The sequence below is a fragment of the Pygoscelis adeliae genome, unplaced genomic scaffold, assembly GCF_000699105.1.
Source record: "Pygoscelis adeliae isolate BGI_AS28 unplaced genomic scaffold, ASM69910v1 Scaffold241, whole genome shotgun sequence".
In the NCBI taxonomy this organism is placed as follows: Eukaryota; Metazoa; Chordata; class Aves; order Sphenisciformes; family Spheniscidae; genus Pygoscelis; species Pygoscelis adeliae.
Window position 1 is genome coordinate 2724301 of NW_008824056.1, and position 22770 is coordinate 2747070.

General features: G+C 39.5%; 1 protein-coding gene across 1 annotated transcript in view; it reads left to right on the forward strand.

Moving 5' to 3' along the window:
- Positions 1 to 22770, forward strand: part of PLCH1 (phospholipase C, eta 1) — a 45707-nt gene that overhangs the window by 6384 nt on the left and 16553 nt on the right. The window contains exons 5-11 of the mRNA XM_009334001.1: positions 6838 to 6931; positions 9627 to 9830; positions 11418 to 11538; positions 12509 to 12680; positions 15553 to 15660; positions 17987 to 18148; positions 20907 to 20978. Of these exons, the coding sequence (XP_009332276.1) occupies positions 6838 to 6931; positions 9627 to 9830; positions 11418 to 11538; positions 12509 to 12680; positions 15553 to 15660; positions 17987 to 18148; positions 20907 to 20978 (933 nt within the window). The remainder of the gene's footprint in view (positions 1 to 6837; positions 6932 to 9626; positions 9831 to 11417; positions 11539 to 12508; positions 12681 to 15552; positions 15661 to 17986; positions 18149 to 20906; positions 20979 to 22770) is intronic.

A 22770-nucleotide genomic window follows, 5' to 3' on the forward strand; every position in this document is an offset into this window, starting at 1 on the left:
ATGGAGCAGGTGGGAAAGAACAGGTGCTGTAACAAAAAAGAAATCTAAATGCTGTATTGTTTTTTAAATGCTTCTAGAAAGAGTTTGAACTTCTTCAGACTCTGTGGAAGAAGAAAGGCAAGTGTAGGGCAATATGGTTAATGTTTTTTAGTTTATAATGGCATTCAGGTAATATTCACACTTAGTTACAGCTGATTATCATGTGTCTTAGCATGGTTGCCTTCTCTTGCATAGCTTGTCTGGATTGTTTATTGGTGTTGTGAGGGGACGTTTATATTTCCAGGAGATGCCTTTCATGAGTAAAGGTCTTGGCAGATACACTCTAAAGTAGGATGATACATGATATGTTTTAAAGCTAGAAACACATGACAAAATAAGAAGAGCAAACTATTTCTGATTATCTACAAGTGGTTTGCCTGTGCATGGCTTGATGTAGTAACACGTTAAGATGAGTCTTTGTGTTTGCATATCCTTTCCTGTAAGTGAAGTTGAATCCTACAATACTGTTATGTATCCCAGGAATTCCCAAGTATAAGTAGTAGCAGTAATTATAAGGACTGTTGCTTTTATTAAGACTGCAGTTGAAATATTGACAAAGAACCACCTCTTAAATGTGGCCTAAATCTTTATTAAATTTTAAAGGGAAGATTACACTTTTGTGATATAATACAAAGTGGGATATTGCACCAACCTGGCCAAGGGCGAGGTGTCCTGGATTCTATCCTTTTTTCCCCTTCTGCCTTCTTTCCCAGTTTTTCTTCAGGAAAGTCTGTTTTCCAGGCATTCCTCACAGATGTGTGCGACTTACGCAAAGAAAATTTCGCATCCAAAGGTTGCACTTCTATCTGAAGCTCCTCAGAGAGAAGCAGTTGAGAGAGGTGGGGTTCAGGGAACTGCAGGAACAGATGCACTGATAAGGAATTTAAAAAAGAAAAATAAAAATGAAGCATAAGTAACCTAAGAAGCAAAGTTGGGCCAAGATTGGAGATTTTCCTCTGATGTGCTTAATAAGAACAAACTTGCTGAACAAAAAAATCTCTAGCCATTCCTAAATAAGTTGCTCCAGTGGATATTTTCATGCCCACCTTGAAAGAGACTGAATTACTGCAAAAATTGTCTGTGGAACCCATGGAGAGAATTTGTACACTGAACAGTGAGGAGCACAAGGAATGTAGGACTCTTGTTTGCTTTTGGCAATTGGTCCTGGCTTGTTTGCTCTGCCCGTGCGTCCTTGCAGAGTATTGTTCCAAAACAACCTCACAAAAATAAATACTAACATCCCAACCTGCTTGAGCTTCCTGGGTATAGATGCTATGTTTTGCCTGCAATCATTGGATAATCTCCTGTGCCATTCTGGGATCCTGTCTGCGATGACTGCTTTTTCTGAGTTATCCCTAGCATAAAATCTCAACAGTCTGTGCTATTTGGTTGCTGAATTTCCCCCTGTTGGCCATTGTGGCAATTCCCTGGCATGTACGACTCCCCGGTTCTTTCTTCCTCTTCCTTGAAACATGGAGCACTATCACATCGCTGATCTTGCTGTGATAGCCTCAACACACAGATTCCTGCAAGCAATCTGGTCCTGGCAATTCTGCTAATTACAACTTTAAAGCACAAAATGTTTTTATGTTTTTCCCTTTATGTTATTGCCCTCAGTCTTCTGAGCTCACTGCTTTTTCCTTTGTTTCATTTTTAATCGCTGCCTTCTACTTGGGTGCCCTTCAAGGGAGCACCCTTGACAGCAGCAGCAAGGTTGACACTGATGAGAAAGCAAAGAAATGCTTCAGGGAGGACATGTTCATGGAGATGCTGAAGTGCCCAGGAACAGCTGAAGAGCAATGGTATGAGAGGGCACTCAGGGACCTGGAGCAGGAAGAAAAACATGTGAAAGAGGCAGAAGAGCTGTCTTTGTGGATGCACAAGGATATTATGAAACTACTGATGCAGCAGGAAAAACAAGTTGACTGTCAAATCTGGCATACTGCATCCTCTCCTCTGTCTACACACTACTTAAAACGCTGAATGCAGACAGGGGTGTTGGCTATAAATGCTCTGCTCAACATTATTTCTCCCACCCACCCCACCCCCCCCCAAAAAAAAAAAAAATTAAAAGCATGAACCTCTCAGCAGCAGACTTCAGAAGGACTTTGCACTTTCTTTACCTCTTCCCTCTGGTCTTCCCACTTCCCAATATTAACAGCGTTAGAGCAGATTTACCCTTCAATGTTTTCAGAACACACACATGATAACAATGTCCTCAGGTAAGGCAAGATTGCCTTCAAAAGCTGATAATGGTTCAAATCATAATGCAGGTCTCCAAGTGCCTTCAAAACAGCGTTCCATTTTTGCTCTTGTCTGGCTTCTTGGAAATCTGTGGACAGTCTGTCCAACTCCATCTGCTACTGTTTTGGCAAGACTTTAAATATTCTGCAGCCTGAGGATAGAACAAAAGGGGTTTAGGTTTTTTGTTAATTTGCTAAGCTAGCTTTTTTTTTTTTTTTAGGAGAGCTCCCTGTTGCCTTCACCCCAGAGCTTGTGGAAACAGATTATTTCCACTTAGATGCAGTTAAACTCAGGTCATTGCTATTGAAATTGCAATTATATGGCTTCAAATGTCAGAAGAGCAGAAAGTAGTCTGGTTTCCTGGAATGACTTCTGGTCCTGCAATCCTCTTAGCACAAGTGGCTGTGAGGGAAGAATATTCTTGGATGTCCAGTCATGCCTGAGTGTTGTCCCTTTGGGAGTGTCCTTTCTTAACAAAACGGTGTCATTGTCTGAGCTGGTCCTCCCTGGAAATTGATCTCCTGCTACATGACAGATTGCTTCTGCAGCAGGACCTCCAGGCTCTTTTGACTGACAGAGCTTGTCTCATACTTGTCTTTGAGTAGCTGGGCATGGGTGAAATAGTCTCTACAAACATCGTCTTCCCTGTTAAAGAGCAGCTTTGCAGTTGCTAGCCATTCTGGACCTGCATCATAGAGTGCATGACCTCATTCTGCCCCGGCCTTGGGAGCTCCATAGCGATGCTGCCCTGTGTTTGGGGGTCAGCCAGCCTGCGGCTGTTGTCTGATTGCTGCTGCAGCATCTGTCCTTCCCTCCTCCTTTCTGCTGTATCCATATCACATCAAGTGTTTTTATTTCAGTCATAGCAGAGACCTTTTTGACTCTTGTGCTGATGGTTTTATGCAGTTACAAGGCTGCTTTGGTGTTACAAACCTGAAATGTTTAGTTTTGGTTTTCTGAGGGTGAGGTTTCCCGTGTGCCTGCTTGCCACCTGCTGCCTTACCATGAATCACTTACTTTGCAATACAGTTTTCATCTGTCCTGAGAAAAAGGAAAGCCCGCTGAGATCTTCCCTCCAGCAGCGTTCCGTGCATGCTCTAGGGAAGTGCTGCATATTGTATGATGCGCCCTGTCATACTCCTGAGTGACAGGAACCAGATAGAAATGTTAATACCACGCCATCGTATTGGTACCAAGCTAGCATCTTCTGTAGTTAAAAGGGCTGCTGCTATATGCAGCCCAAATGAAACTGGTGGCAAAAATTAATGCCCCCACTCATTTTAATTGAACTGAAGAGGAAGTAATTTTATAACAGTTACACCCTCGGAACATGCACATATAATTATGCAAAGCTTTTACTTAATTATTCAATATGGTTTAGCGCATTTTGAGTTAAGCCTGCTTGAGAGAGTAAGTTTACTCTTATTACTTGTCTACACTAATTATACAGTATCACAGGAATAACTAGTGATGCAGTGAATAGTGAAAATGTGAGGAAAAAGTGGTAAGAAGTGAGGATTAAGTACACTTTTAGAAAACGGGTGTTTTGAAACAACTATACCTGTTCTCTTGGAAGAAGTTTTAGAGGAATATAATGAGACAGTATATGCCGGGGAATGTCGGTATATGTTAGGCTATGATCTGAAACAATGTGTACTGAAGGATATCAGGAACCAGAATCCCAAAAAGAATAGGAAATTGTAAGAATATCAGTGTTGGTACATGGACTTTGAAAAGAGGAGAGGCTATAGAGCTTGTTAATATCGGACAAGGAAGACAATACCGGATCATTGTGCCTGGTCAATCCTTGCTGCTTTCTGCAAAAAACCCTTATTGCAGCAACAAGGCTGATGCCTTCCTCCCTCTCTCATGCTTACACAAGAGGATAATCAGTATACTGATTTATGTGGTGACTTGATATGTCATGACATTTTACACTGACATCTTGCACTGAAATTGGAAGAATGTCTTTGCTGTGATTACTTATATTTTGATTGTTCTTATAGAATGATTAACTGTGAACAACTAAAGCCTAAACCATCAGAGCGCTGTTGACACACTGGTGGGTTGGCATCATTTCTAGGAACACCTGTCATTAGCATTGCACTTTTCTAACTTCTCCCTTTCCCCCCGCCCCTAACTTTTCTTCTGCTTTACATTCCTTTCTCTTATTTCCTTTCCCATGAGAATGGAAAATGAGAACAATTCCCATTCTTAGCTTGTGGGCCTTTACAGAAGAGGACTCTCCTGTTACCTGACACTGCAGTGTGCTGCAGCTTCAGATAATGTTAGATTTTTGGCTATAGATTTGTGTGACCTGCTTCCAAGGAGACTGGTAAAATCAAAAGTGATTTCTCCCTTCTTTTTCCTACTTCTTCATTGAAGATCAGGGCTAATGTTGCTTTTTTGTACTTTTGTAGGCTCTTATTTTAGGAAAATTAATTGCTAGTTCATTTACTTAAAAACCAAGGTCTTATCAGTCATTTAAAGGCTGATACTCTTTTATAGAACATGTCTGCATCAAGATTAAAGCTTTTAACTAGGAATATAGAAAGTAACCCCGTATCTAAGAGACTCTGGAAGCTCCACTATTGCCCATCTTCAGTAATCCATGTATCTAAATATTCAGCCATCAACAACGATCATTACTATTTGATATTATTTCTAGTAGAATACTTTAAAGCTTAAGGAAAACAAGTTTAAATTAGTAGCCGAAGTCATCAGCTCTCTTAAGCTACAGTTAAAAAGCACAAATCAGTGGACTTTTCCCTAGCAGATGCAGCTTTGGACTAGATTAGACCTTTTCATTCCTAGAGCACACAAGTACCCTGCCATTCAGCCATCAAGGAGCCATGTGGGAAAATGAAAAAGTTAATTCTAGCCAGCTTGTGCTGAAGAAGGGCCTGCAATGAATAGTGTTTCCAATCAAACAGCAACATCTACTTGAGCTAGGATAATCAGTTATTTTCTCTACTGAATTGTTCTCATTCCCGTTATCCTGTGTAATTCCTGCAGGTGTCTCATGATTGTTGACTTAGCTAGGAGATATAAATAAAATTTTTGGAGAATGAAATGGGCTGAGCCATGCTTTCCCTGTGCAAGAGAAAAAACAGGGAAAGGTGAAGGGGAGAAAGGCTGGAAAACATCTCCAAGTTTTTCAGCTTGAGTCACCATATGAGTTGAACTGCTCACTTGCTTGCCTTCTGTTACTACTAATGTTGACATGTCTAGATTTTCCCCTCCTCTGGTAATTTTTCATACTTAAGCTGTAGCCTTTTAGGTGTTACGAGATATGGTCAGTCATGGCACCCATATTTCTTAGGAGGAACTTGGCATTTGGCAGGATCAGGCCCTTAGAGAAGACCAGATCAAGAGAGTCAACCTACTTTTAGATTTCTATATAGCCGAATGCTGATGCTGGGAATACTGAGCTACGGGAAATAATGGAAAGCACAAATTCATCAAAGGCTACAGACACAGTGGGATAAATGGAATTGGTTTTGCCATCTGAAAGAGAAGTCCATTAGTAAGAGAACAGTTCACAGAGGGACCATTTTCGGACTTAAACAATAAATATTGTGTAATCTGCAGGATGACTAACCTCCCTCCTGCATTTGCCTGAAGCAGTCATGTTAACAGAGATGACACACTATCTAAGAGAGGGGACTTGCATGTTCCTTTGCTTCCAGACTGCTCTACGTGTCAGGGTGTTTGAGCTGACTTTGGCAAAGGATGCAGGGTGCAAACAGGAAACAGAATAATGGTTCAAATAAGCTGCCAAAGGTTTTAGTGTCGTCATTGCCATCCTGTGATATTATTAGTGGAGGAAATGAAATACACCCAATCTTAGTTCTCATTTTGGTTCTCTACAACTTACAGGGGGCAGGGGAGTGAGAAAAGATGAGATGAGTGAAGGAAGCTACTTCTTTCCTTTAATTTTAGAGGAAATGTGAGTGTATGGTGATACTCTGGCCCCACTAGTCAGTTAGGACTTCAATTGTGGGCTAGTTGAGGCTGATGACAAAACTCTCATTTGTTTCAGAAGAACTGCTGTTTTTCATTTCAGAATCTAATTATTTATCTCATAGCCTGTATATTACAGTGAACTCTCTTGGAAATAATGAAATCACAGAACTGGAAAATGCATGAAAATGAAATCAAACCCTGCCAAATCTTTTTGCATGTTTAAGTAGATTATATTAAAGAATATAACTTCATAGTTCTCATTTCAGCACTATTGCCCAGTACAACAATTAAGTGTGCTTAACAGCTAATTTTCATCTTTAAAATGACACAGCTTTTAAGTGATCACTACCTCTCACTCCTATTTTTCTCCTTAAAGGTAAGAGCCATGAGGCTTGTGCAGTACTGACAAAAATAAAGTCAAAACCTTAAAGTCCTTTTACAGTAGTGTTACTGACTGTCCTATTCATATTTGACTGAACTCAGTGTTTGATCATAAGGTTTTTCAGCTGGACCCAGAAGCCTAAAGTAGATTTTGACATGCTAGTGATATGATAGAAAAAAGACACCAACACTGTCGTTTTTGTGCAGATGAATAATGTGACGCCAGAATATTGTCTTGACATAATACAGAAGTTTGAAGTATCAGAAGAAAACAAGAAGCAAAACGTTCTTGGGATTGAAGGTAAAGTTTTTTATTTCGAAATCAGTTTTGTCTTGATATATACTGTAGTGGAATAGAAAAACCTTAACAGCATTTTGGTGTAGCTTATAATATCTGACTGTGATAGAAAGTTACACAGAAGATCAGTCAGTAGTGTAAGTGCATTTTTGTGAGACGTGGGAGAGATGAGAGTAGGTGGGGTGAATTAGCAGGTAGAGTTGTACAGCGATACATCATGCTATCATACAGTAATGTGAATGCCTCAGGCTTGCATTAATTTATTGCTAACTGTGTATTTGTAAAACGCAAACATAGAACAGGCTATAGTATAAAATACATAGTATAGAATGTTTTAACTGAAGTAATAAAAGCAAAGTTTTCTTTCTGTTCTGTCTCTAGATCTGGAATTGCTCCTGTACAATCCATTGATTTATGCTTATGTGAAATAAAATATGGATAGTTGCATTTTCTTTGGGGTTTATACCTTATTCACCTTGTTTGCTAAAGCAATTTTAAGTGGTATATTTATTCAGAATCCAACTTAGTATCAAATCAAAATCTGAATTGGAATAAAATAGATTAAATGCTGTAGTGTGTTATTTTACCCAGAAGATAGCTTTCATGAAGCAAAATAATTTACATGGTGATTTTGGGGTGGGGGGGAGGAGAAATCTTCCTCCGCATAGTCCTTAAATCCTGGGTATGGTCTCCCAGATCTTAAACAAGCTTGCAGTGTGACCCAGGGCACTGTATTTAAACTGACATAAGGAAAGCAAAATGAACAAGCTGTGACATTTTAAAAAAATATTTCTGAAAACATTTCTGTTCCTTTTAATCTTACTGCTGCTTCTTTTATGTTTTAGTTGCTTTCAGGGTTGGTATTGTTTTCACTATACTTTGGAAATATTTTGCATTTCTCATTCTCAAAGGAGATATTTTTAAAACTTTCTCTGTTCATTGCTGGGTTTACAGGGTTATGGATTTACAGGGATATAAACCAAGTACCATCATCTCATATGCAGCATAGAGAAAACCGTAAACTAGAGTGGAATTGGCCAGATTAGCGAATTGGCTAGCACAGGCTCCCCTGCTCTCTGTGCTGCAGTGTAGCCCTTTGGGTGGCTGCTACCTTGTATACACGGTATCTTCAGTAGGAGTAGTGCTTATTTACAGCAAAAGAGTGGCATTGGGACAGAGCCTGAGTGTCAGCAATAAACTCGACAAAAGCATTTGCTTCCAAGTCAGTATGTCAGTTTGGCTTCTGTTTCTGTCCTGTGAGCTGTATAAATTGTCAGGATCTTTCTTTAACTTCCGTAGGAGTGTGTTCTTTTCTTTTGTTCTTGACACTGTTGCTACCTTCTGAAGATTACTTCTCAGCTTGGGACCCATGGGGCATCAACAGCAGCATGAAGCCCTGGCAGCTCTGCAGAATACCAAACCTATACTCTTGAGGGTGTCATATCCTACATCTCTACTGCTGCCCAGTATTTGATGCATTTCCTCCGCTTCCTCTTATTTACAAGACGTCACGCTTGTGATGGAGCAGAACAGGATAGCTCTTGCCTGTTAACATCACAAGGGTCCATTGAGGGATACATGGTGCGCATCTCAAATCCTTTACATCTTGCTGAACGTGAGGCTGAGGTTCCCTCCCTTCCACCTACCCAGCTATATTGCTCTAAGTGGGTCACTCACCCTCCAAGGCATAATTTAGCATCCCAGGAAATGCAGACTGATGCTGCCTAAGCATTTGACCCAATTTCTCCCTCATACTGCTGCTTTAACAAGAATCAAGAGGGCATAGGGGGATACCAGTTTGAGAAGGAGGAGGAGAAGACAGTTTTTCTAACAGTAATGACTCATGGTTTAGCTGCATACTGTCTGTTTGCAGTAGCATCTAGATGAAGAGATCATTTTTCATCTCACTGAATAATTGTGAGGGAAGATATTTTCTTCCACCAATTCTAACAAAACCAGTAACACCTTATTCTGTTCCGCTTATTAGCGGAGTGGTTTTGTCTGAACTGCAGAAGGCAGTTTGAGCACACTTGTCTTAGTCTGTGCACTGGGTTTGGTGTAAGGAGCTTCTCCAGGGTTTCAGAGAAATTTTGCGTGTGTGTTTTTGTCATATGCCCCTTCTGAGGGTCTGAATGAAACATCTGATCTGAAAATAGGTTGGGCAGTGGCTGTATTGATCTGTAGGGTTTTTCAGTCTTCTCATATAGCTACTATTCGTTACTTTTATGCTTCTCTTAGAATCCTACTTTCTTTTTTTACTATTGGTTGTTAATTAATTTCTGAAGAGGCATAGCTCAATGTCATGTTTTGCAAATGCTTGTTGATCCCTCCCCCCATCATAAATGTGTCTTTCTAGATTATATTTCCTTTTCTAGTTCAAAGCTGTTTGAAAATTGTCTGGGGAAAAGGTGTCAGAACTTCCATAGGCTTCAAAAGGAAATACCTGTGTGTGTGTGCCAGTAGTGGACTGAGTCTGTGCAGTCTCTTTAGTTTGCAGAGAACCAGGCAAGCCACAGACAGCAGTTAATATGCTGAAAACATGGGGTACAGGAAGATTAATCCCTGCTATGTGATTCAGAGGTTTTGGAGACACGAGTTAGCACTGACAGGCATAAACAGAAGAAAGTGTTAGCGTGCAAATCATTCGCTTGTTAAGATACACTGCATCCGTGGCAAAACTGTTTCTCTTTGTTCAAAGGTTTCACCAACTTCATGCGCAGTCCTGCTTGTGATATATTTAATCCACTGCATTGCGAAGTGCATCAGGATATGGATCAACCCCTTTGTAACTACTTCATTGCTTCATCTCACAATACATACCTGACAGGAGACCAACTGCTGTCCCAATCCAGAGTGGAGATGTATGCACGAGTGCTGCAAGATGGTTGTCGATGTATTGAAGGTATATTTTTAGTGTAACTTGCTGGTTGTGAGAAGTATGATGGATATTTCTTTTAAGCGCAAAGTCAGTGGCAAACTCAAAGCATTAATGCTTCACTGTCTGATTAACTTCAGTGGTAAACTCCTGTTTTCTAGCAGTCTAAACAGGAATTTTTCTATTGGGAATGACCCTCTCAGGCAAACTTCATAGACACCACTGTTTTCTCCTGCCTGCTGCTGTATTGTTATGCTTTTCTCAGTCAGTGCAAGTTTTCCATTGTCTCATGTTTATGTGAAGCATTTTTTTGTTGCATAAGCCCCAGTAAGGCAATAAACAGGCATCTGTTTGGGGCCCTGCAGTTCCAGCAGAGCAGCCCTGGTTGTTCCGCTCTGTGGTTCCCCTGTGCTGGAGGTTACCGCTTCACAGGAGTGCTTCCTAATCCACATCGTTCAGAATGAGTTGAGCCGGCAAAGACCTTTTTCTTTCATAAGATGAATGGGAAAGCAGGTGTTTGCCTATACAGTTCCTCCTGCAGATGCAAAGGGAAGATGAAAAGTGCCTGTAGGAGGAAGTGAGCAAATAGTGCCTTCTATCAGCACAGCTGTGTATCTATTTCTCTCACCATCTTAGAGCTGAGAAACTTGGTTTTGGTTTGCCACGATAGTTAGGATGCCGTTTCATTGGCTGGATGCTAGTGGAAGAAAACAAGATGCTGGTTTGTCTGATAGCCTGGAAATCGTGTTGGATTCTTGTTTAAGTTCTGCATGATTTAAATAATAACAAAACATCAGTATTTTTCTTTTCAAGATTTTGGGTGGAATAAGGTCTTTTGACAAATTTAAACTCACTATTAATTTCTTATGACTAATATTACAAAACTCATCTCTGGAAGAACAATTTGTTAATCTGAATTTAAAAATGAATTAAAGAAAGTGAACCTGAGAAAATTGGGTGGTCTATCACTGTACTTTTCCTTCTGTAGGAAAGTTCACTAAAACACACAGTAGTGTGTTATTTTGCTTAACCTGAAAACTGTTGTAGATACTGTACAGCTTAGGTAATAGCTGTGTAGCTTTCTCTTTGTGAAGTTTTTAACTTCCTGTAGAGACAACAGCAGTGACAAGTTTGGTGTAAATTCAGGGTACAGTAATTCATTAGGAAAAGTATTACTGTCCTAGTCCATTATACATGTGATGGATTTGATGCTACTCTTATTACAGTCAGTTGTAAGACTGCAAGTTTAATTGGGAGTGGAAAAAGACTAAATTGTTTTTAAATAATTTGTCTTCAGAAGCAGAAGCGGCTTTCCCAAGAGATAGCTGTAAACATTATTTGACCTATTACACCTTTGAAATTTAATATAGGAGGAAAAAAACTCAGTTTAATATAAGCGGAAAAACCAGTTTTAGGTTGCAGATTTCTCATTTGATATAAGAAAAGACTGTCTTGTTAATCTTAACTCAATTGGTACGTCATACTAGATTGAATGAAACTTGTTGACGCCTGCATGATTGAGTGGTGTACATGAGTTCTGCTGGCAAGCAAGATTAGCAGAAGTGTATAAGATCATGGGCCTCTCTTAACGCATAGCTTTTTTTGTCTTAATAGTGGATTGCTGGGATGGTCCAGATGGAGAGCCGGTAGTGCACCATGGCTATACTCTTACTTCTAAAATACTCCTCCGTGATGTGGCAGAAGCTATCAATAAATATGCCTTCATCAAAAATGAGTAAGTGTAGAGTCAGTTTTGAAGTTACACCTGTCTATTTTGTATAGTTAATCCTATGTCAAAATCAACATCAGGAAGTACGTATATTCCTTTAAACACATTGAGAAATTATAAAGTTGATTCTGTTCCCCTGTTTATTGCCTGTGTCATATTTATTGTTCAACTGCATGAGCTCTTTCCATCAATCAAGTTAGAAAGTTCAACCTAAGTTAGAAAGACCTTTCATGCATTGTAAACCCCGTAGTATTTTGAACGGTCTGAGACTGTTTGAGTACCTAAGATTATTTTGGTCCTTTGTTGGAACAGAACTTCCCACTCAAATCCATAGGGAAATTCTCCTTAAAAATCAATAGCGTAATAGGCTCTACCTAAGGCAAATACTTTATTTCAGTAGGAAAGTTGAAAAGCTGTCTCATACGTAGTATGAGGAAATACTGAAATGTGGCGTAATGTTCAGGTTCTATTTTGTTTGCCATGGTACTATATAACGGTTTATTATGAAAATCATGGAGTTAAACCATATATATACAATAGTTGCAAATCATGAGTGGGTGTATAGAATTTTGAGTAGTTTAGAGAGAATAAAGGGAAAATGTATGTGGCTTGCAAAGGAATAGTGTAACTTCTCTCATCTACATGGAACAAAAAAGCTTTGCATTGCTGATGAGCTTTATTGCAAGTTTCTCTGTGCCTCGCACTCGGTGATCATCGGTTTCAAACTTTGTCACCCTGTGCACTAGTGGGTAGGGTTGGAAGGAGAGGGAAGAATCGCCTGCAGGGATTATCTGAGGGATTCTGACAGAGCAGGGATTTGGGAGTTCATGTGCAGAGTCCTTCCTCCCAAAGTGTATTTGTTTCCAGACTACTGACAATGTAAAAGCAAACTGCTTAAATCAGTTTACGTGGTAAGCTGTGCAGGTCTTCTCTTTTAAAACACAGTTATGACAATTTCTGGGGGTTTTGTTTCTAGGTTTCCAGTGATACTGTCTATTGAAAACCATTGCAGTATTCAACAGCAAAAGAAGATCGCTCAGTACTTGAAGGAGATATTTGGTGACAAACTCGACTTGTCATCTGTAATCACTGGAGATTCCAGACAGCTTCCTAGTCCTCAAAATTTGAAAGGGAAAATCCTAGTGAAGGTAACTTGCTAATGGCGGCATGTTCAAAATGCAACCAAAGTCAGCATGTGATATTTATCGTGGATTTTCTTTGGCTTTGGAGAACTAGTTCAGCAGTACACATGGAATAGTACAGATGCACTAAGTGAGTTAAAATTCTGAGCTTTTTCAGAGACACTGAAACAGAGTTTACCTTGGATTTGGCGAGTGTCCTGGAGTACTTCTGTAAGTGTTTCAACAGGGAGGTGGTATCAATAGCAGTGGAAAGAAAATTCTTTCTATTTCATAAGCATCTTATTTGAGAGTCTTAAAGTCAGAGGTGCTTATTTTTAAATCTTAGCACCGAGTCAGGAGAGCAGAAAAATGATATAAAATGCATCGTTACGAATAGGAGGAACTGTGACACAGTTACCTGAACCTGATATTTTCCTGTTTTTTGAAATTTGTCTCATTTGTTATTAGTGGATATTGTTCTGTATGGTTCATATCCCTATAGTATCTAAACATTGTCCTACAGTCCCTCCTTGAACAAAGTATTTTGGAGTAATATAAAAGCATCTGAAAATTTCTTGCATTTTCTTGCATTTCCCCCTCACCCTGCTATGAGCAGTAGTTCATGAAATGAAACTATTTTCATGGTTGTTCAGCTGTGTTTATGAAAGAAGAGCACTTCAGAAGGTGGCTGTAAGGAGCAGTGAGAGAGGAGGCCCTTGAGCACTGTAGTTAGTGTTGTATGCAAGATGAATTGTTTGAGCCTCTCAGTATAAATGGATGTGCTCTGAAAGGAATTTCAAAGACCAAGATGGATATAATAGGAAAGAAATGCAAGGCAGACCTTTGAAAGGATGATTAATAGAGTTGTGGCTTATTAGATTGTCTAATTTACTTTGACACATGGAGGCAATTGCTTCGCTGTGAGCTCTTGAGATACTGTCTGTCCGTCCGCCCCCCCCCCCCCCCCCCCCCCTGCTCAAGCTGCCTACAAGGATTCACAATTTTGGTTTGAACGTATTTCAATGTATAGTACAAAGCTGACTCTGAATTAGAAAACCTTTGAGTGCTCAGCTGTGATTTTGAATTTCACTGAATCGGTTTTCTTGTGTAACTGCTAGTTAAGGAACTATGCAAGCATGTAGTGTTGGAGTTTTAGGGAGTCAAACAGAATAGTATGTAATGTCAGTCATGCAACAAAACCTGGCAAACCTGGCTTGAAATACTATGTCAGTGAACGAAAGGCAAGAGATGTTTGGTATTGTGCTGTTTCTACATGAACTTTTGAGCTGGTCTTCCTAGCACATTTGAGTTTGTAACTTTAGTTTGATTCTTCAGCTAACAGTGCTGAAACCCTGTGAGTAGTTACAGAACGGTGTGGAGCTGAGCTAATGTTTTCAGAATGAGGAATACTATTTTAATCATCACAGTATCTTTTCACAAAGCCCTGTCTCCTATCTCCTGCTCAATGTAAGCAGCCCTGTTGGAAAAGGTAAAATCATAGTTAGGAATTAGCATCTTGTTGAAAGTAAGCCAGTTTCTCATCTTTTTGCTATTTTGCTCTGGTTTATACATTTTCCTTTGAAACACAGTATTGATTCGTTAGCCAAACAAACAGGCATAATTTTCATCTTGCTAGTGTATGCAAAAAGTAATTCTAATAATACTTATGGATTTAAGCCAGTATAAAGGTGCCAGTGTGAAGTGAATTTGACCCACTCATTAGCAGGGCAGCAGTAGTAATTTCAAAATGCAGTCTATAAATCAATCCTCTTCATTTCTGCAGAAATCTGAGTGCAATTCTTATCTATCTCTGTCACTGATGAAACAGGTAGACTGCAAACATTTCTGCAATCAGTGAGGAAGACACAGAAGTAATAACACAAAAGTTTAATAGGTGATTTACTAAGTAACTGGTGGTAAAACAAGAGGCAATGGCCATAAGTTACAGCTTGGGAGGTGCAGATTGGATGGCAGGAAAAGCTTTTTTGGCTGTGGGTAGTGCAGCATGGGAAGATGCTGCCCAGAGGGCTGGGGGACTCTCCACCCTTGAAAATTTGCAAGACTCGTCAAAGCAAAGCTAGTCGAGAGCTGGTGATGGTCCTCCTTTAGTAGCAGATTGGACCAGAAACCTTCAGAGGTCCCATAGCCAACATTTCTAAGGTTCTGTGATTCTGTGGGCTTTGCTATAAGCAATCATACAGGAGAATTCAGGATGAATGTTCTAGAAAGGATAATGATCTGTCGGAGCCTTTTTTTCTTTTTTACCAGAAGTAGCCAATAACCTCTGTTTGATGCTCACCACTCTAATCAGATGTTGGAAACTAGACATGGAATTAAAGTAGTTCCTTTCTAATGGAGGTATATGACATTCACAGTACTGGATTAGCAACTAATTTTGGATTGCTGACTACACCCTTGCATGAGCGTGCAATATTAAAATAGGCTTTGCTGCTTTCTTCATGTTGATGGCTGCTTGCAGTGAGTTCTTTTGTGTCTGCGTTTTCTGTTCTGATGAATAGCTTATAACAAAATCTCAGCTTCTGATTTTTTTGTGTTTTATTTTAAGTATACAACAGTCTGCTTGCCAAGGGTAAGCTTGAAATATCTGGGAGTCAACTCAAATCTTTTGGACACTTGCTGGCTTGGTCCAGAGATGGGAGATGGTATGCTTTTTTTTGAAAGAGCTTGCAAAGGTGTTTCAGTAACAAACTCTTCCAGAAATACTTAAATTATCACCTATGATAATCTGGAGCCAGTTTGCATGAGACTCTGAAAAAGAATTCTAAACTCTGGTCACAATTTACATAAGGAATAGTTGAGGAATGGGCTATTTTGGTCTTTGCGCTAAATAACGCTGACCACGTGTGCATTTATTGTGAATATTTTTTCCTCATTTTAGGGTAAAAAGTTGCCATGCAGTCTTGGAGCAGATGCTGAGGAAGGAGAAGTTTCAGATGAGGATAGTGCTGATGAAATTGAAGATGACTGCAAATTAAAGCCCTGCTATGTATGTGCATATACACAGTTCCCAGAACTGTTACATCTCTATATTTCTTATGTGCATGCTCCATAATTCTACTTACAGTTGTTAGCAGATTATAGTTTTTAACTTTGATTTCTAAGTAAGGTCCTTAAGATGAAGAAGTTATACAATTTCACATTTAGATATGGAATAACATTGTTCAGAAATGCGCACTTTGTAATTTAAATCATATAAATAACAGATTTAAGTACTTTAGGTACACTAGACTGAAAACATTGATGCCAGCACTGTAAGCATGCTAGACTTTTTTCAGATACAAATGTGTAGTACTCAAAGCAATGGCATGATGGAATTGCTACAGGATTTCTAGATTAATATTATGAAAGGACACATACAAATGAAAAAAAAAATTAAGGTGTGAAACATTATTATTTTCAATCCTTCTGTTTCTTATTTTTTGACACTGAAGATTGCTAGCTGTTCCCTTTATTTCTTAACTCATTTATTTTTCTGCTGTTAATTTTATTAACACGTGTGTTTGCTAAAAACTGAAACTGGTGTGCAATGCTAATACACGTTATCCAGCAGGTGCTTTTTTATAGTCAGGAGGCAGCCTTGCTTCACCAGTTAAAACTTTTGAACAAAATAAATACTATTTAGGGAGATGCAGAAAGAATAGATCAAATTCAAATTAATATTTAGCAAGTATAATGTTTATCTCCACTTTTGAATGTAGCCCAGTGAGTTTGTCTTGTTGCCGCACGGAAACACCTGTCTGTAGTTCTCATTAACTGGTTTTGGTTTACATATTGAGCTTTTAATTTTTCTGTATCATTTATGCCTCCTATTAGCAATTGAAGGTTTTTCAGAATAGCTTGGGATTTGCTTTACAGGTAACAGAAGTCCCCATCTGAACTGGTTCAGAGGAAGCGTATGTTTATGCTGGTTCTTCCCCTACCCTGATGCTGCTAAAATGCTAGTGTCAGCAACATCTTTTTGGAGATTCAAGTAAACCACACAGAAGGGCTGATTTGATCCCCACCCCCCTAGATAAACAAACCCTCTTTATGCTACTGGACAAAATCATGATTAATTAATTTCTTAATTATTTAGAGGTTAGATTGCACTTGGATTTCATTCAACCCGTATGTTCCGCAAGACAGTCTCGTACAGAAGTACAGCCCTGCAGTGAACGCTTGAAGCATAGGATAAAATCAGCTCGCTCAATGTTATATTTCTGTTAGTATTTACACTACAGCCCTGCAGTGAACGCTTGAAGTATAGGATAAAATCAGCTCGCTCAATGACTCAATGTTATATTTCTGTTAGTATTTACTACAGAATTGGAAATATTTGGCATTAACTAATTTCTGAGGAAGCTTGAAGACTCCCAGTCCCATAAATCTTTAGGAATATGATTAAGCACAGGTACAAACTTCCACAGGTGTAAGTTCAGGGGAAAAAGAATATATTGAATGAACATAACTCTAATTATGGGTATAGTAAGGTGAGATAAAATTGCTCAACCAGTTCTAACCAACATAATGCGTGATTCATTGTTACATGCTGTTCAGTAGGAGCAGTCTGTATACTCCACATATGCTTTGCTAACGTGGCTTGAGCACTTCTGATGAGATGATCCTTTCTTCAACAGAAAGACCTAGGACAAATTTTGGCAGTCCTTAAAGCCAGTGCGAAACACAGTATGTCTTTGGGGCTAGAAAGGGAATATACTAGGATGGAACAGTTACTTTCCTCTCCTGTCTCAGGAGAGGTCTTACACCCTATGGACAGAGGAATGCTAGGTGCACACTGTTGTTCTAGAAGATCCATTTTTATTTTAAGCACCTTACCTAAGAGACTAATTTGTGTCTGTGTAGTCCATACGATTGTTGTTAACAGTAATTGCTTCCTCTGTCTTGCCATTTGGAGCAGGAATCTAGTGATGTCTGATATTTTGGATTGTCTGATATTTTGGAGGAAGCATGTAAGTGCATTAGCTGAGAATTCATGCCATCTTCTGAAAGAGGAGGTCAGACTTGTGACTGTTTTGAAACAAAGAGCTAACACCAGGGCCAAGTTCTGGGGTGATCTACATGGTGGACTGTGTTTGGTGAGGCAGAGTAGATTATGTGTCAGGAGGACTAAAGAAGAAAATGGAAATTGCAGTAAAAGACACCAATAGAAAAGGCAAAATCAGGCAGGATTACGCAAGAACCTTTTTCTTGCACAGAGAAAGGAAATGTTGGGAGCACTGTGTGGCCTGAAGCATGTGTAATGCTCCTTCAGGCTGTCCCAGAAGTGATGGACATAATAATTTACTTTAACTGGATTTCTTAATGTGTTTCAGAGTAATGGTGCAACTGAGCACCAGGTGGAATCTTTTATAAGAACAAAACTGGAATCTCTGATAAAAGAATCCCAAATCAGGGACAAAGAAGATCCTGACAGCTTCACTGTGAGAGCACTGCTAAAGGCAACTCATGAGGGTTTAAATGTTAACCTGAAACAGGTATGTGGGTTTTTCCCCTTCGCATGCTCTGTTGAATATTAGACAATGCAATGTGTATTGCACATTTTTCAGATGAGAAAGCTGATAACTTATTAGCAACTTCTGAGAGTTTGTTTTATCCAAAATGAGAATTTGGAACAATTTCAGGAAAATATCTGATTAGAGAATTTAAATGGTCAAATGTGAAGAGTATGTTGTTTCAATATGTTCTAATCTGGTTTATTCCTTGTAAGACTTGGAAGCAACTAATTCAGTAAGTACCAATATTGCAAGCACGTGTCAAGCAATTTGGTTTGTGTCTAGGTTATTGGGGACTTTTTCTATTGCCTTAGTCCTGTCAAGACTGGCCGTGATAACTGAAAGCATTGTCTGACTGTAATGCTGATGGCTGTTTTGTACAGCACTAAACAGGATTGTGCTTTTACTGCCCTAAGCAAGGTTCTGTTTTTTCATGCCCAGACTGTTTTATATCAAGAATGGTATGTTTCTTTTCCTTTTTGACAGCAAACTATTTTTGTAAAACAGTAAAATGTATCGGAATTTTGAGTATGTCAATAGACAGTTAGTACCTTGAATCCACGGTTACCATACTTTCACCTCAACTGGATGCAAACCCCAGTTATGTTAAATTACAGAGTGAATTGTTCTGTGGGGGATGTGCCTACTCTGTAACCGGTGTAGTCTTAAAGGTCAAGTACATGTACTTCTGCTTTCTGCACATCTTCCCACTCTGTAAGGTTTATGTAGTTCTTATCAATCTCTTTCTCCAACGCTGGACCTATGAGAGTTTTGCCTGAAGCCAGGCTTGACTACAGAAAACATACTTGGCTTGTGCTGATGCTTGAGACATCTGGTCAAAGCTGCATTGTGGTGGGAAGAGGCTGTAAGAATGCGAAGGACGGAGCCATCTGACCCAACAGAAGGGTTATTTTCAGACTGTGGCTTCGCAGTGTGAGAACAGAGTCAGCTTGCTTGTTCCCGTTGGCCTTCACGAGGTCAGAAAAGTGGGATTTCAGAGAGCAAACTTCCCATGTTAGTAAATATGATCAGATATGAGGCATTTCAATATTATTTTGAGTTAGAATAATTACATTTGGTATGTTCTCTGGTATCTGGAGAAATGATTGGCCCCTAGCTAGCATTTTTGGGGCCAGGGAGTTTTGTTTAAAGAACACAAATTTCCATAAGGTGTTTGTGTTAGATATGATGCCTGAGATTACCCATTACATGTCATTGACATGACCAGAATACTGAAAATACTTCAGTAATGCAGCTGTGTTATTAAAACATCTGTCAGTTAATAATATAAAGTGATAGAATTTTCTAATTGACTTATTTTACATTATTAAGGGACATTTAGAGTTCTCTTCCCTTGCTGCAACAGTCCTCTGTGAAGACGGATTGTATGTGACTGTTGTTTTCAAGGGTCTTAAAGTAATATAGAGCTGAACAATTAGTAATAGTAAGTTAAAACAACTGGAAAATTAATTTTTATCAACTGTTGACCTGGATGGGAGAAAACTAAATGGTTAAACGTTCTGATGGTTTGGTAATTCTGTAACTCATTAGCTAGCTTTGTTTGGTGGTGTTGTAAAGCTCTCTTCTAGTAGTTACTGTGTAATTGATGTCCCAGAAAGTGATCTGTTGGGAAATTTTTCTGCTTTTTGCTGGTCAAATCTCATTTTCCTTTACTTCGTCACTGATGTGCCTTTCATTTTCCCAAAGACTTGCTATTATTTAAAAAAAAAAAGGCAAAAAAGCATTCACAATGCAAGTTTATGTTCTAATCTCCAGTAATTATCAAATGGGTTTTTTTGTGGGGAAGGAGGAAGGCAATGTGTATGGTACTGTCAGGCAGGCCTGATACTAGTTTGGATTTGCTGTTGAAACTGTCAACTCTCACTCTTATCTGAGGGAGACAAGTACTTTATCTGCTAAGGTTTTCTTCTACATTTTACAGAGACTTTCAGCGTGAGCTAGGAACAAATCTTTGAAGGTAGATACAGAGGTTATTGACTTTCTTGGACCTGAAGAAACCATCTAGTGCCCTTATCGTTATGATAGCTAGAAGTGAATTCCAGCTCAGCACTGAACAGGGAATAACTTGAGTTCAAAGGACTTGCTGAAACACTGGGGAATATTCTTCAGCACCTTTAGGTCTTTGTTGTGCTCTTGAAGATGCTAGGAAGATGAAGGGATGTGTTTTCTGACAGAAAAAGCTAGATGCTGCCAGGAATTATCAGACTGATGTCTAGGGGCCTGGTTATAAATGTGAAACTCTGACTTCAGGCTGCCTATGAAAAGTCCAGATTTATCTGTTAGGGGAGATTCTGGCTGCCTGCCCTTCTCCCCCCCCCCAGCTTTTTCTGTGTGGCTATTTTCAAGTACACTTTCAAATGTTGTTGTGTTTTGTTGTTGCTTGCCTGTTTTTTCTAGACTGTTTTTTCTACATGGCTGATTGTTGTCTTGAGTGTTAGTGTTAATATTTTTCCTTACTGTTAGAGGATTGCTAAGCTATCAAGTATATAAAGAAATTAGAAAAGTCCTGTAATGAGATTTTGGATTTCAGTTTGTGTTCACAGATCAGTATATTTTGTTCTCATGTGCAATCACTATACTCTTTTAATAGTGAATCAGGGTGACATATATGAAAACTTGTATTAGGTTGAAACTATGTCTTTTAGAGACTGTAGCAGACTCCTTAAAGGTACTTCTGAAGGTATCTAGTCACACTTTTTGTTGCACTCTCTCTGCACAGAACCTGGACACAAAGGAAGGTGGAAAAAAGTCTCATAGTCGATCATTAATGAGCAACTTCGGTAAACACAAAGTAAGTAAAATGAGAGACTCAGTTTGATGTTCTAGATCTGACAGCATTCTAGAGACACTGGGTGTATTTTACTGCTTGAGACAAGCATGGTGTGTATGGGGGCAGTGAGGAAAGACTACGTGATTACACTTGGTATATTTATTGCTATTCAGAAGAATGTAGCTGCTAGCAGTATGGAGAACCCTTTAAAAATGATCATGCAGACTCAAACATCTTGCCTGACCAAAAAGATCATCTTTACTAGTGATGTGGAATTGCTGATTTTTCTGACCAAACTTGCAGCAGAAGAACAATGTAGACAAATGCCTTGGTGTACTCTTGTTTTCCAGACCTCTGTCCACACAGCTGACAATGTTTGTTTCATTCACAGTCCAGTTTTACCCTGTTTCATACCCTGAGCAGTGCCAGGCAGAGTGTGCTTTTACTGTCTTTAAGGGACTGCTGTGACTGAGTACTGGCTCTGGGCTCCTGCTTTATAAAAATGTGTTCTGATCTCTTCATGGTTTTGCATATAGTATTTATACGTTTGTGTAGCTGCTAGGTCAAATTGTCTGCTTCGCTGGGTCTTCACTGTGGTGGCTCTATCGAACCAAGCAAGAGCTAATATAATTCAAATGAGTGTGAGGTTTCATTTTACAGCTGGACAGATAGTGGCCACCAAAAGGGACAGTGTGCCCATGTTTCCTCCCATTCCCATATCCTGACAAATGTGTTCCTGTCATCCGCCTCCCCTATTCCCACACTTCCATGGTGCCTCGAGGCTTGGATTTATTGAACATGTAGCCTCAGCATGAGCTGATTCAACTGAAAGTTTCCTTCCTCCCAGAGTCAATTAGCAAATACCAAGTAAGTAAATCAGCAGATAGGCTTGTTGTGAGAGAGGCATGTGGCAGGTCTGCAGCCGAGTCACTGTGCCACCAGTGGCTTCCTCTGCTCTCAGGCTACTAGATGCCTGTATTCCTCTTCAGTGCTATCCATGGTGAAAGCTGCAGCAGAGCAGGGAGCACACTCTGTAATTGATAATCTGGGCAGCAGTTTAGGAAAAACAGCAATTATGAAATACTTCATAGAACTTAATCAGCCACCAGCTCATCTGCCCTAAAGCCAGCTAGGAGCCATCAAAAATTCTCTAGGCAGACAATACCAGGACTCACATTTACACTTCAATTATAAGCTTACATCAGTTTAAAGTGGTCGTATCTCTTTCAGCAGCTTTAGCTAAGTGCACATTATTCACTCAGTATGTGTTGAGATCTGCAAGTACCTATTATGCATGATAGTGGACACCACATTGTAACCTGTGCTCGCTGATAGGAAAACAAATGCTGTGGAATTAGGTGTCACAGACAAAAGTCAGCCACTAAAAACTGCTGGTTACACTGAGGGCTGGAAAGTATGTCAATAATTTAATTACTTCAACTAGTTATCCTAATGGATATAGCATGTTGGAAAGCCCATTCATAGAATCATTTAGGTTGGAAAAGACCTTTATGATCATCAAGTCCAACCATTAACCTAGCACTGCCAAGTCCACCACTAAACCATGTCCCTAAGCACCACATCTGCACATCTTTTAAATACCTCCAGGCATGGTGTGACTCAATCACTTCCCCGGGCAGCCGGTTCCAATGCTTGACTACCCTTTCGGTGAAGAAATTTTTCCTAATATCCAAGCTAAACCTCCTCTGGCACAACTTGAGGCCATTTCCTCTTGTCCTATCGCTAGTTACTTGGGAGAAGAGATCGACACCCACCTCACTATAACCTCCTTTCAGGTAGTTGTAGAGAGCAA